Below are 15164 nucleotides of genomic sequence, written 5' to 3'. Positions count from 1 at the left end.
GAAGATGTCAAGCAATTCGATCATAGCTGCAGTCACCAGCAATCACCCGGAATAATCGCCATTACTTAGTTCTGACTGCAAGTTCTGCTGAAACTATAATCCGAGCAGATAAATGGAGCGAAAAATTCAGCTGCAGAACCAGCCAATTGATTCCAAGATCGTGACCCATTTTGACGGAAATAGTAAACTTAGCTTGGGGTTTATAAATTTAATTATCAGTTAGAAAAAGAGCTAAAATTTAGCCGATAATCAATTTTATAAACCCCAAACTCACTTATCTACGACGGTTTGCTTTGCAAGGCAGGTCTCCCATTCGCCACTTAACCAGTCACCGATACGCTCTGATATAGCTCACGTGAACTAATGCAATCAGCACAGTGTGATTTACCTCAGTAATCCCATCGCTCGGAACAGGTCAAAGAAACGACCCACGACCGCCACTCCCTTCGCCCACCGCCTCACGCACCCGCTTCTAGCACCGGCCAATCACAGGGCCCACAAGGCAGGCACGTAAGCGGCTGGACGCACTCCCATTGGTGGGTGTCTATCATGAGCGCTCAGGGTGTGCGGGCTCGCTGCCAGCCGCCAGTCAGATGCCCCCCAGGGTTGACTGGTCAACGGTCAAACATCAAAACACCTATAAGAGCTTCAGCCGGTCCGTCTCGAGATCACCATTCCTGCGCTGCACCGGCTGCCTCCTTCCTCTCTGCAGCTGTCTCCTTCGCCTCCGATGACCTCGACGCCGGCGAGCCTCGGTGCACTGGGGAACTCGGGACCTGTTGCGCTCTCGTTCGCGACCAACCCCTTCGGCAACTTCCTAGGCGGTTCAGCTTCCAGTGGCAGCGGGGGAACCGGGCTGTCGAAATTCAAGGCCATGACCCCATCTTCCCTCCCGCTCTCGCACCCGCCACCGTCGCCGTCGTCGTACTTCAACGTGGCCTCCGGATTCCTCGACTCGCCGATCCTCCTGACGCCCAGCGTAAGCACGGAGTCGTCGCCGGCACAAACATCCCATTGCACCCAGCTTGTTTTGACACCTGTGGCTAACGTAATTGTGTTCCCGTTGTTTCAGTTATTCCCGTCGCCGACGACGGGCGCGTTCCCGTCTGAGCCCTTCAACTGGACGGGGACCCCGGAGAACCTGCAGGAGAGCGTCAAGGATAAGCAGCGGCAACACTCTGACTTCACGTTCCAGACGGCGGCCGCGGTGCCAGCTACAATGACCGGAGCCACGCAGACGGCGCCCTTTCCGCAGTCGTCCATGCTGATGGCGCCATTGGTAAGTGATGAACATGAGCTAACTCAATTGCAAAAGAAAGTACAATAGTACAATTTCTTCCGAAACCATTGCACCAATCGTGCATATGCTCGTACGTGATGTCTAATTCTGGCGTTGCACCGTTGCAGGGAGGATTAGGAGACTCGTACAACGGCGAGCAGCAGCAGCAGCAGCCATGGAGCTACCATGAACCGGCCATGGACTTCAGCACGCCATTCGAGGCGACTTCGTCGGGCAACCTCGCGGCGGCGACGCAGCCCGACATGCTCGGGAGCGGCGTCTACAACGCGGTGTCCGGCTTCCGCGAGCAGTGCCGGCGGTCGTCGGATGACGGCTACAACTGGCGCAAGTACGGGCAGAAGCAGATGAAGGGGAGCGAGAACCCGCGCAGCTACTACAAGTGCTCCTTCCTCGGCTGCCCAACGAAGAAGAAGGTGGAGCGGTCGCCGGACGGGCAGGTCACGGAGATCGTGTACAAGGACACGCACAACCACCCCAAGCCGCAGAACACGCGCCGCAGCGCCAGCTCGGCGTCGGCGTCGTACGTGCTGCGGAGCGCCAACGATGCGGCGGCGGAGCATTCATTCGGCGCGCTCTCCGGGACGCCCGAGAACTCGTCGACGTCCTTCGGGAACGGGGACGACGAGATCAACGGCGTGAGCTCGCGGATGGTCGGTGACGACGGGTTCGATGACGATGAACCGGACTCCAAGAAATGGTGAGTCACCAAATTGTTGAACTGGCGACCCACTTGTTCGAGTTAATCGTGTGTTGGAGAAGAAGAGCTGAACTCATTCATGGATGTGTGACGTTGGCTTGCAGGAGGAAAGACGGTGACGGCGAGGGGATCTCGGCGGCCGGCAACCGGACGGTGCGGGAGCCGAGGGTCGTCGTGCAAACGAGGAGCGACATCGACATCCTCGACGACGGCTACCGGTGGCGCAAGTACGGGCAGAAGGTCGTCAAGGGCAACCCAAACCCGAGGTCCGTACTCAAAACATTCGTACTACCATACCTCTACGATGGAAGTGTTCGACACGTGAGAGCTTACACGTCTTGTATCGATCGGCAGGAGCTACTACAAGTGCACAACGGCCGGGTGCCCGGTGCGGAAGCAAGTGGAGCGCGCGTCCCACGACGCGCGCGCGGTGATCACGACCTACGAGGGAAAGCACAACCACGACGTGCCCCCCGCGCGCGGGAGTGCCTCGCTCTATCGCGCTGCGCCACCGGCTGGACCAACGGCGCAGCCGGCCGCGAGCTACCAGAGCCACGGCGCGTTCGGCGTCGACGCCGCGCCGATGTGGGCCGCGGAGACCGGCGGCGGCTTCGCCTTGTCCGGGTTCGGCAACACCATGGGGGCGTCGTACCCTTACACGAGCCAGCAGCAGCAGCAGCAGAGCGACGCGATGTACCACGCCCCAAGAACCAAGGACGAGCCAAGAGACGACATGTCGTTCTTCGAGCAGCCATTGCCGTTCTGAGCGAATGAACCACTGCGAAATCCATTGGCAAGAAATTATATGGTCAAATTTAGGATTCTTTTTAACTCGTGGAGATTGTCATGGTGGTTTGTTGATTTGTTTGGAGGCCCCAGCCGTGCAGAAATCTGCAGAAGTGGCAACCTCCCTTAACATTTTGTAGTTTGTACAAGAAATGCAGTAGAGGTTGGGCTACGAAATAAGACTGTCCAAGATTTTCAGCAGTTTGACTGCATTTTTTCCAAAGGAAATTTATTTTATGTACTCACATCTTAACAGATAAAACAAACTGAATGTTCAGTTCATAGTCCTCGAAAAAAAATCTCAGCTCATGTATTTGCGTTGGATCAACATTTCCATGTGACCACAGCACTTGGTACATGCTCAGGAGCACTGAAGCAATCGATTCTTGACAACTGGCTGCGTATAAACCCGGCCGGGCAGCCGCAAGACAAAACGGTCGCCGATTTCGGATCGATCGCTGCCGCCGTCGACACGTCGCGCGGTGCAGTGAAGAAGCGGATGGAGAAAGGCACGAGGCTTTGCAGGGCGAACAGAGTTACAGAGACCCTGCTAAAGCTGAGATGATTGTACGTCCATTTAATAGGTTCTTATTCTTATATACTTATGTTATCTGCATTGTATTTGTACAGTATCTATGACTTGACTCGCAAACCTGCTAGAATACTATGCATGCCTGAAAATTCATTTCAGAGTAGAATCGTTTTCTTTTTTTATAGGTATAACGAGTATATATACAACTCACCCATCACATTTACACTCACGTACTTATTCGCGTGCGCGTTCTAATCACACGCTAACTATAGATTAGAGAATTCTGGACTTTTAGTATGTAAGTACGCATATTCTACTAAATACGTAAGGGTGTGTATTAGGCCCTAGCCCAAGCTAAACGGGGCGAGTGCGAGGCCAGGCTAACGCAAGCTGGTGAGTAGAATTTTTTTTCTGGGAAAGTGGGATAACTCACTGAAGAATCTCTATCACATAGCATTCTACAGTTTAGTTTTTTTAGGAAAAAGAAATTGAGAAGCAAGAATCTTTATCACTGAAGAACAATTCCAGGTGTCTCTCTGGCCTATACAGCAACTCAGCAAGCAAAATGGATGGGCGTGCAGTTTAGAATTTAGACAGTCATGGCAGAGCGTTTGAGTTTGACTGAAAACTATCATCCACGGCGAGCAGTACTCCAGCACTCCCAAAAAACAGAGCACAAGTGCACAACACAGCAAAGAAATGCCCAGCAACTTGCAGATAAACAAACCAAATGAACTCAAAGTAAATTCTGTTTGTACAGCTTGGCTTGGATCTTATAGCCTCTCTACTTTCTTTTTCAGTTTTTCCCTCGACTTCCGAGAAAAGAGCGCTCAAACAGCCCTGAAGATGCTTAGACAAACAGGGAGATGGAACGCCCCGCGAAAGAGAACCCAGAACGCTTCCTCATCGGCCGCTGATTCTTCGTATTCACACCGGAAGATCCAAAAGAAAAGAAAAGGGACGAGAAAAATCCGTCAAGCGGAGCTAGTCTGAGGGCTCCTCCGCTATGCTCTCCAGCCGCGGCCGCCACACGCCGGCGCGGGCGCCGCTCCGCCGCCGCCGGTGGCTCGTCTCCCGCTTCTCCGACAGCAGCTCCCGCAGGTAGTTGTCCTGCTCCGCCGTGCTCTTCGCCGCCGCCATAGCCACCGAGGCGCGGCTCTTTCGGTGCCCGTGGCCGTGCCTCTTCGTGCGGTTCTTGCGCTTCTTCATCTCGGCTGCCGGCGCGGAGCACGCGGAGGGGATGAGGAAGTAGATGCAGCCCCGCTTGAGCTCGGAGTTGGGCGACACGATGACGATCTTCCTGGCGCCGCCGGCGGACCACGCGGCGGTGAGCGCGTGGTTGGGGTGCGCGGCGAGGACGTCGGCCGCGGTGAGCGGGCAGGTGAACTCGTCGACGTGCCCGCTGAGGTGCACCACGCGGGCGACGTCCAGCGCGCCGCACGGGAGCATGCACGCCAGGCAGCAGCGCAGGCTGTTCCCCATGCCTCACTCCTTGCCGGCGCCGGCTGCTGCTGCTGCTGCTTCGTGAATGCGTACGAGTGGGTCGGCGGGAGGAGGAGATGCCCGACGCCGGCTAGTTGCTTTCTCTTTGGCCTTGGCTCGGTTTGTGAGTTATGATGAGGAGTGGCACGGGGCAAGGTTCTGGTGTATATATAGAGCTGTTTTGCCGGGCGGCCCGTCTGTATTCAAGCGAGTAATGCAACCGCGGGTTCACGGAATTTTCTTTTAGACCTGAACACTATTTACAGTTTGGAGCATGATTTCAGCACAGTTAGTTTATGGCATGTAAACATGTTTGGTTTCTCCAGGTGTGTGAATTTGTAACTCCCTATATTCCACCGTTTCAAATTTAAACAACATACTTAGGCTGTGTTTGTTTGCTGCTTCTGAAACTGCTTCTGCTACTGGCAGAAGCCAGAAGCCAGAAGCCAGAACAAACGAGGTTCTGGAGAAGTGGCTTCTGGAGAAGCCAGAAGCCTGTTTATGAGAAAAATGAACTAAAGCTGAGAAGCTCGCTGAGATGTGCTTCTCTGAGAAGCTATGTGCTGAGAAGCCAAAAATTTATTGTAGAAACCAACAACCTATTTCCAAAAGCAGCTTTTCAGAAAAGCCAAAAGCACTGCTTTTCAGAGAAGCTCAAAAGCAGAAGCTCAAACAAACACGGCCTTACTTCATTATCGGCCTTAGCCTACAACTCATCCTCTTCATTCATCACATCTAGATCACTTGATACGTCTTAATCCTCCTACAAAATTCTAATGCATGAAAAGGAGACAATCATCAACAACAGTAGTTCAAGCACAAGCATCTTCCGCATCACTGCTCTCTGCTCTCTCTCTCATTTCTCCCCAAATATCTCTCTCTCCCTAGCTCTTGGACTCCCTCGTGCTCAGAGACGGGGCCGAAGACACGGCTCAACAACCCTGGCCTCCCGCAGCCCTCTCCTGCCCCCCTCTCTCTCAGATCCACTGTCAGTGCCTGATTCGAAGAGGAAGGGCCAGGCCCGAGCTCCATCCCCTATTGGTGCCCAAGCTCATCGAAGAGGAAGAGGGAGTGGGAGAGGATAAATGTCATGTTGGAGTTGTCGTCCTATTCCTGTGCTGCCCCTGGCCTCCCACGCTGCCTCAGCCTCCTCCCACACCCAATAGCGAGCGGGTGAGGCTCGCTAGATGTGGGGAGCGAGGGGGAGGAAGTAGCGAGCCACCAAATTTGATGAGCAGGATAGGGAACCGGTTAGAGCTTAGTTTTATCTTATTTTTGCTAGAAAATAGGGTATGAAGTAGGATAGCAAGCCGGTTAAAGATGCTATAAGACAAAAAAAAGGGCACCATGCATGCATGTTCCTTTGGACTTGCGGATTGCGGTGAACTCTTTTGTTTAATCCCCTTTTCCACTGGCTGCCTTTTTTCCATCTTTCTGAGATGCCATTGATGGTAGTATCTTTCTATAAAGATTCAAAAACCAAGAACGCAAAGTGTTAGATTAGTGGGTCAATCATGCGAATTCTTGGGGTTAATAGGCTGGCCATTGCCCTCATTTCGTCGTCAGGAAGCTGCTGGGAAGCTTGTCACCTCCATTGATTGGGAACAAACCTTTAGCGCAGTATCTGACTATCTGTGGCGATTATCATGAAGAACATTACCAAGACCAAGACAAAGATAATGGCGTCACATGAAATGCTTGACATTCCACTCTTTTGACAGTTCGTTGGGAATTGGCCTGGAATTTCTGCCATGCTATTCAAAACGTGCGTTAGCCAAGCCATCGAGATTTCCGAGCAAGTGGTAGCCAGCGAATTCGAATCGTTCCTCGAACAGATACGCAATTCGTCCAGAATTGGTACCGGGAGAAGACCTCAGTGCAGACCAGAAACTGGGCTCGAGCAGCCGCCGTCATGTCGTGTCATTCCCCGTGCGGCCAGACCAGACCGGACTCAAAGGCAGGAGGCCAGGCGAGCAGCTCCCCGGATCGGCGACCAGTCAAAAAAGTCGAGTCAGGAAGTTGCCTGCCTGCAGGGCGACACCGAAAAGGCTGCCACTGTCAAGTGTCGACTGCCGAGTGCCAAATTGGCTGCGTCCGGCCCCCGGCCGCAGCCGCCCACAGCCTTCCTCCAAAACCGACACGACGGCCGCGCGAATTGATGCGCACGCCGCCGCGCTCGGGCGCACCGAGCCGTCGCGCAGGCGGCACGGCACGTGAGAGCTACGGCTCTGCGCGTACCAGTACGTCGGCTTCGCGAGGGTGGAGGCAAGGCTGGCGCCGACCGTTCGGCAGGGGGATCTGTGGAGGGACGGAGGCGTTCGGCGCTTTTGGGCGCAGCCGCGTGGTAGGCCGGGTGGGAAAGGTAGCTTTGCGCCCTGCCGATCACACGCCCGCGCAGGTCCGCGGTCTCGTGCTACAAGCCAGATGGGGGCATGCCGTTGCGGCTGTCGGTTCGGCTGAAGTGTCAGGAATTCACCTGTACCAAGTGACAGGATTTCACTCCGTTCGGAACTTCGGATGACAGGATGAACTGTCCAGTATGTTGCGCTTCAGCTAAGCTGTTCTACGCCCAAAAAGGTGGAACCTGACTTCTTTCGGCCGGGTGTGCCATGATTCGGAAAAAAAGAAAGGGAAGTACTACATTTTTTTCTATAGATGTTAGAAAGTGTGTGTGCCAGACCAATAGGATAAAAACAGAGCGGATACACAGATCGAATAGTCTATTTTTTTACATTATTATCTATATTTTAATATGAATACGAATACAAATCCGAAAATTCTTAAATACGAATACGAATTGAATAGTTTGAATCCGAATCCACATTCGAATATCTACTCAATTGGGTTGTAAGCAAATATCCTACACCTTTAACGGCAAGAATTTTCATTTTAGTGCGCAAAAAATTTGTTCACATTTGGAATTACTGGAATTACCGAAATTTAGAAATTTCATTCAACATTCATGTCAGAAATTTATTTTTGGCCAAATTTGACTAAAATTTGTTCAAATTTGATCAACTTTGACTAAAACTTGATCAAATATAACTGAAATCTATTCCAATTTGATTGGGCCGGAATATATAAATTTTGTTCACCTCTGAATTTCTAAAATATTAGCAAAATTTGGTTCCCTAGTTGGCGGATATGGATATTATCCATTTTCACATCCGAACTTAAAGCAATTCAGATATCCACATTTAAATTGGATTCTCGAAAATGAAATCGGATACATCCATTTGAATTCGAATACATCCATTTTAGTATCTGTTTAAGGAATAAATACGGATACAAATATCTATACTCGTGTTTTGACATATACGAATATCGAATAATTCAGATACCTACTATCTATTTTTCACCATTACCTATAGCTATGCTGAGTTGCCATATTTTTTGTCTTATAGTGAAAGTGAAAGGTGGACTTATGTGGTATGCCCACCATGGACAGACCCAGTGTATAGGGAGCGAGGGCACAAGCCCTCATTCAATTTCTTGTTTTTAGTGGATTCAGATTTTGTTTTCATGAAGCTGCAAATGCCTAGTTATTGGTATGCATTTACTCAATTTTTAGGCTAGATCCGTTCTGATACCCAAGCTAGTTTTCTGTTCTCAGCGGGGGCAGATTCAACAGTGCAACAGGGGGCTCGAGCTCCCCTACTGCTCGTTGTGCCATAGAGCCCCCTCCCTCCATTTTTTGTAAGAGAAGAAGGAGAAGAGGAAGGAGATGATGTGAAAAAAGAAGAGAAAGAAGAAGAAGAGAGGACTGGAAAAGGAAGACGGAGATGAGCCTATCCTTATATTGCTTGTTGGCTCCGCCACTGGTTCTTAGAGATCGAGCCTTTTGATCATTGACCGAGAGCTCCGATTTATGAATGATGATGGTCCCATGCGAGCTCGGATTTATGAATGATGATGGTCCCATGGCCACCATCACGCACAACACCCAAGCAAGGAATTGGCACTGTCACCTCCACACACACTCTAGGGGCGGTCTGTGGCTCCACGGCCGATCGACCCAAATGAGACCCAAATATGGAAGTCTGGTCCCTCAACTTGAAAGTTTTTATAGCTCAATTTCCGGTCCCCTAATTTTTGGAGTTTTCCGGTTTGGAGTTCAATTCCAGAATTTGAATATTATTGCGGCTGGAAGTTCAATCCCTGGTTTTGCAAGTTTTCTTGATGAGCTCAATCCCGAAATTGAAGTTAGACCCAAGGTTTTCTGCTTTGAAAGAAAGTTTCCTCTATCTAGTTGAAAGCTGGAAGAAACATAAACTAAAAGGGATTTATTGGTTATTGAGATAGGGATGTCTCCTACACAAAATAAAAGACATGTTAGTGAATGTTCATATAAAAGCCATCCTCTGTATATTTTTAATCACGAACTAAGGCATGTAGGGTTGCCGCCGCGATATCTTTACCCTACTCTCAAGAAAAGAGCTTGAATTGAATTCATATTTTAAAGCCTTTTTGTTTTTTTTTCCCGGAAACAGTAGGAAAGGATCCGATTGTGTATGTGTTATATAAAATAATGCAAAAAGAAGTATGTACAAAAGGAAAGCCAGAAAAGGAAAAACGAAGGATTAAAATAGAGTAATTCACCATACATATTCTTCCTCATTCACCTATGTTCATTTGCGCGTTGAGTTTCTTCTTACAGTTGAAATCAAGTACACAAATTCCGCCTACAGTACTAGAGGTTCAGGGTTCAAGTACATTTTTCTTGCTCCATGCTGTGACTCTTTATCTACCCAGCGCGGTGCGATTTTTTTTAACCATTTTCAATTTGCAGCAAGTTGGCGCCAGCAACTTGCTTTTCCTTTGAGCTTAGCGTCCCTTGTCTCTACATAGGCAACACGGAGTAGTACTAGTGCTAGTACTACCAACGTGAATAGTGGCTGACTTTGAGAAGTGCAAGCAATAATTAAATGAAGTTAATAGTACATATAAAATTAGAGCAATTATAAGAATAAAACGGATTAGATACCTAGAATCTTTAAACGATAATTTTTGAAACACCTTACCTAAAACTCTCAACTACACTTAATATGAAACCGGTGAGAGTACTAGTAATTTGGCATGCGCCTGGCTGATTCCCGCGCTGTCTGTATTTCTCGTTCATCTCTTCAAACACGAGCAGCGGGTGCAGTTCAACCAGATCCTTCCGAGTCGGCAACCGGCTCTCCGTGCTCTCACGAGTCACGACGCAAGGCAGCAGGTGAGGAGGGGGTGACCGGCGACGGACGGAGGCTCACGACAGGACTCGGGAGGGAGCCGGGGGAGTGAGGAAGGCGCTACGAAGCTTCCCGGGGTCGGAGCATCTGGCCACGGCGGCACCGGCCACCTCGTCGTCCGCCCACTAGATCCAATCTACTGCGCCATCATTTGGGCCGGGCCCACACTATTTTTTTTTTATCACGCCTCTCTGATAACACTTCCTGGGCCCACACGGCTCGGCCAACCTGGGCCGTGCCGGACTGCCGGGCTACCTGGCATGTCAGGCCTTCTCTAGAAAATAAAAACCTGGAACGGTCACTGGCTCCCCGGCCCCACTGGAGATGCCACGTGGGCGCCGCCCTTACAAAATTCTGTGCCGTACTTGAACGCGCGTAGAAAATGGCCGTGCATACGGTCCCGTCCTTTCGGACTCCTTACCGTACAGTTCGTGCTGCCGGATTCTCTTAGCCCATCCACTCATGCCCTGCAATTTCTGCAGATGGTAAACTGATAACAATGATACCAGTACCAACTGGCCTTAAGATATGATCTCGACAACGTCTTTTCAGTGGTCCATGCGATGGTTGGTGCGCGAGACAGCACATTTCGATCCTAGAGAAACAGAATTGGATCTCGGTGGCTAACATTTTCCAAACTGCAATTTGCATTGCATGGGTGTGATGAGATCCACATCCCACGTCGCAGCAGCATTCTTGATGCAACACATGTGTCGCTTGTAAAGTTGTAAGGCAATAGTGCGAGGAAAGGAAGCAAGTACGAAAGGCAATGCCAAACCGTAATTTTTCTTCACTTTATTTGTTGTGCAGTGCAGAAGAGTTTTGCATACACTCTTGCGTCTTGTGCGAACCTGGTTTCACAAAGCATGGAGGAGCACGCTGCGCATCAGCATCAGCTAGCGTCCTTTATTTGGTTCATCATCAGACCATCCCGATAAATTCCCTTCATTTCGTTACTTTTTCGATTCTCCTCACCGTTCCTATTATTTTTATTTTCTCACATTTTTAACAACTTTTCTTTGAAGGGATTCATGAAAAGAAAAAAGAGAGAATCCTGTCATGAAAAAAATAATCTTAAGAATGACGAAACCGTTAAAATATTAAAAGAAAAAATTTCTTTATAAAAGGATTCCGAGTTCTAATGAGAATCGGTTGGTGGCAGGATCAACTGGTGGGACGGCAGTTCAGTCCTCGTGGTCCCAGAGCTCAGATGCGCTCTTGTACGGCCCGTGGGTCTTGTTCACGAAGAGCACCTCTCCGGGCAGGACTCGCTTCTGCAATGCAAGGTCCACAACACGTTAGATCAGGCAAAAAAACGATTGACTGTTGCCAACAAGCCAGGTTTTTCACTTTATCTAAGTGTGGTATTTAAGTACTAGCTGCCGCAGGAAACAGATCAAATGATGCTCTATGCCTCTATCTGAAAACTCCTATTCTTTTTTGGGTGCAAACAGTGACGGAGCTTCGTTGGGGCCAAGGTGGCCCTGGGCCCCCAATATTTGTCCGATTAGATTGGCCACCTCTGCATTGCTTAATTCTAGCATTAGCCCCCTCGGATTCTGGGTCCAAGCTCGGACACTGGGTGCAAAATGGCTTATATCTCACTGGCCTGCATGAAACCCTGAAGGACGATTGAACATATGCGATAGAGAAACGAGCATAGACTGGGCCTGTTGGGGCCTGTTCGTTCAGAGCTAAAGTGGCATGACAGGCTCAGTTGATGCCGAGAAGTCTACCATATCGTCTGCCAAGATTCTACTAACTACTAAGTTACGCTTAAACCCAAAATATTATGGTGCCCCTCAGGGCACAAGACCTTGAAGTCCTTGATGCTGCACAAGACCTTGAAGTCCTCCTCAGGGATCTCCCATCCAAACACCTGGATATTCTCCTTAATCCTTCCATCTTTAGTTGATTTGGGAATAACATTTGTTCCCCTTTGGAGAGCCCACTTGATAAGCACCTGCCTGGGGGTCTTGTTCAGTTTGTGGGCTACCTGTGGTTAAATGTTTTTGGACTGAGAGCTTATACATTACACGCAATTGAAGAACTTGAATTCAACTAAAATAGTATATGTAACTTGTGATTAGATTTGTTAAGGAACCTTTTCGACAACTGGATCATGCGCAAGGTTCTTTTCTGAAGAACCCAGTGGAGAGTAAGCCTGCAAAGTAACATAAATATAAGAATTCAACGTTTTTGTTTTAGATGAAAACATTTTAATATAGAGAACGTTAGAGATCAATTTGTCACATCTGCTTTTTCAGAAGAAATATCTTACGGTGACATGAATCCCATGCTCTTGCAGGCCTCGAAAATCTTATAGTTCTTCCAACCAGGGTGCATCTCCATCTGTATAAAATAGAAGAAAGGGTCAATTCAATTATTTAAACATGTTGGAACTAGCGATCAAATCGGAATAACTCACAACCTGGCATACTGCTGGTGGAACATTTGCTGATCGCATCAGGCGGTTGAGCTTGGTAACTGTATAATTGCAGACGCTAATGTCCTTAACTAGTCCCTAGGTTCTCCATTTCCCTCCATACTCCTTCCATGTCAAATTCCAGAACTTCTCCAGCTTCCGGGGGCATATGCGCTCCATCTTTCAGTTGGAATGGCCAATGGATCTGCGTTCATTTTAGAATGTAATTAGAACTTCTTTTTGTAAAAAAAGAACATACAAATGTCTGAGGCATGCATTTACAAGATCCGCACAACATTTAGGTCTACTGATCCGGATGACTAGTTAGATAGCACAGTAAGAAGGGTCAAGTAAATTGAACAAATAATTAAGTATCTGTAAGAGAACAGTGAAGCTATAAGCTCTGCGTTGTAACATGGCATGCAGAATAACAGCTAAGAAAGTTGCAAAGAATGAAAAGTTGTTTCTTACAAGATAAAGATCGAGATAATCCAACTGCAAATCCTTGAGTGTGTTCTTTAGCGCTGGTCGAACCCTCTCGGTAACCAAGTCTGTGCACCTCAAGTAGCCAAATATGGATCAAATTTTCATATTAGAAATACCCTATTCGTCACGGACATTTACTTATAATTTATACATCAGAGGACAGTTTGTAATTGTGCATATAAGTACCATAGTTTTGACGTTACAAACAAATCTTTCCTGTTGATCCCAGCCTCCATTGCAGCTTTAAGTCCTTTACCAACCTGAAAATTAACAGAGGATGTTTAGTGTTTACTACTCTGCTAGGCTAATACAGAAACATAATTTTATCTTTATGCATACCTCTTTCTCTATTCCGTATTGACCAGCTGTATCCACATGCCTATATCCAGCCTGCAGTAACCATATGTTCAGATTTCATGGTTCAATTAGAAGCGCGCTCTAGAATTTCAGGCTATACATCAAACTAGTATGGCAAATTTCGCAGCTACAAGGTAGTGCTACCACAGCGAAGGCCTTTCAGTTGTTCCCCGTTACATGGATGCCTTGAAATACTATACAGGAGCTCAGGTCTTTCAGTATCAACTTAAGCAAATTATTGCAAGGTCCAAGCAGCTTGAGAGACACGCAGCTATCCCTCGGTGATGGCTGTCTGTGTAGAAGAGATGGAATGCAACACATGTTGTATTCATGATCTGAGTGTACATTTTATATAGGCGCTCTCAGACTCATTCGTGCACAACTGCCGTCCAACAAGGACGCTAACGTGCGCGTGACGAAGTGGAGTGAGGCCGTGGCGCTCGGCAACGGAGTTGAAACAGCCCTCATGTGAACAGTAGCATGCACATGCAGGCCTTGGACTTAGTCCGTTCTACACTTCCCCTCAGCCGGTGCGTCGAGTCTGGTGATGCACAGGCTGTTTCGAAAATCCTCGAACGCAGTCGTGGGCAGTCCCTTAGTCATAATGTCGGTATATTGGAGGCGAGTTGGAACGTGTAGCACCTGGACTTGCCCGATGGCGACCTTCCGCACGAGGTGTATGTCGAGTTCGACATGCTTGGTGCGTCGATGATGAACCGAGTTCTCGGACGACACAGTGCTGTAGAGCCAAGAGACGACACAGTAGTCGTTCTAGGTCCACTCCACGTCGGTGCGACGAAGCTGGGCGTCGACGGTGCCGTCGATGTGGTCCATGAGACCGAACTTGCGGAAGATGAGGTCGAAGAACATGCACCAGTCGGAGTAATTTGCCTCGGCGAAATCCAAGGTGATCGGCACATGAGTGCGGATGTTCACCAATTGAATCGCCTGGGTGGAGATGGGGATCGGTGCAGCGTCGTTGATGGCGAAGGGGTTACTGGAGGGGATGCCAAACGCAGGTGACGAAGCCGAGCTGCCCGCTGAGCTATGCGTCATGGGAGAGAACACAGCGAGAAGGGTCGTAACAGGAGAGAAGCAGCGGAAGGACTTGTGAAGATGGATCTTAGGAATCTAATACCATGTAGAAGAGATGGAATGCAACACACGTTGTATTCATGATCTGAGTGTACATGTTATATAGGAGCTCTCAGGCTCATTCGTGCACAACTGCCGTCCTACAAGGACGCTGACATGCGCGTGACGAAGTGGAGTGAGGCCGTGTGAATCGGCCGTTCGCCAACGAAGTTGAACCAGCCCTCTACGTGAACAGTAGATGCACATGCAGGCCTTGGACTTAGTTGGCCTTTCTACAGTCTGAACGGAGCGAGCGGTATCTGAGCCGGCCCTCCGAGTGCCTAGCCCAACGGCTGGAATGGCGTGCCCACTCTTCAGAACAAAGTGATCTTGCTCTCCTTGCTCCATCGCCTGTGCACTCGACATTTCTAAGGCCTCAGTTAAACACCTTCTTCTACCTTCGCTTTTCCAAGTCTTGTCACGAACTTTGATTCCAGAAGAAATATTGCTGCATGTATATATACACAGAAAGAGATCAAGGAAGAGATGCCACGTACAGCAGCATATATCCATGGACACATGGCTAGCCATCACAACCTAAAGATACCTCTGTCCCATGCACGAAGCACGGGTGCACTGGACGAACATGCCAGAGCACATAGTTGGCCAGCGACACAATAAAAATACAAGTTCTTCGAGAAAGAAACTTGCTCACCTACCATCTTTGCCAGAAAGATGACGAAGAAAGCTTGCACTTGCTCTGAAACATCTGGCATCAAGAAGGCAGAAAGATC

The 15164-nt window shown here is 48.9% G+C and overlaps 2 protein-coding genes and 1 pseudogene across 2 annotated transcripts; 1 reads left to right on the top strand and 2 right to left on the bottom strand.

Moving 5' to 3' along the window:
* Positions 1–655: 655 nt before the first annotated feature.
* Positions 656–3065, top strand: LOC133885226 (WRKY transcription factor WRKY24-like). Its single transcript, XM_062324903.1, has 5 exons — positions 656–979; positions 1073–1279; positions 1408–1997; positions 2102–2263; positions 2352–3065. The coding sequence occupies exons 1-5, from the start codon at positions 731–733 to the stop codon at positions 2761–2763; spliced, it is 1620 nt and encodes a 539-aa protein (XP_062180887.1). The 5' UTR covers positions 656–730; the 3' UTR covers positions 2764–3065.
* Positions 3066–4026: 961 nt separating this feature from the next.
* Positions 4027–5155, bottom strand: LOC133885164 (uncharacterized). Its single transcript, XM_062324830.1, has one exon. The coding sequence runs from the start codon at positions 4795–4797 to the stop codon at positions 4300–4302; it is 498 nt and encodes a 165-aa protein (XP_062180814.1). The 5' UTR covers positions 4798–5155; the 3' UTR covers positions 4027–4299.
* Positions 5156–11125: 5970 nt separating this feature from the next.
* Positions 11126–15066, bottom strand: LOC133884117 (aldose reductase-like; annotated as a pseudogene).
* Positions 15067–15164: the final 98 nt, after the last annotated feature.

Source organism: Phragmites australis, chromosome 11 (assembly GCF_958298935.1).
Source record: "Phragmites australis chromosome 11, lpPhrAust1.1, whole genome shotgun sequence".
NCBI lineage: Eukaryota > Viridiplantae > Streptophyta > Magnoliopsida > Poales > Poaceae > Phragmites > Phragmites australis.
Note: the sequence above shows the minus strand (reverse complement) of the source record. Positions and strands in the feature narration are given on the sequence as shown.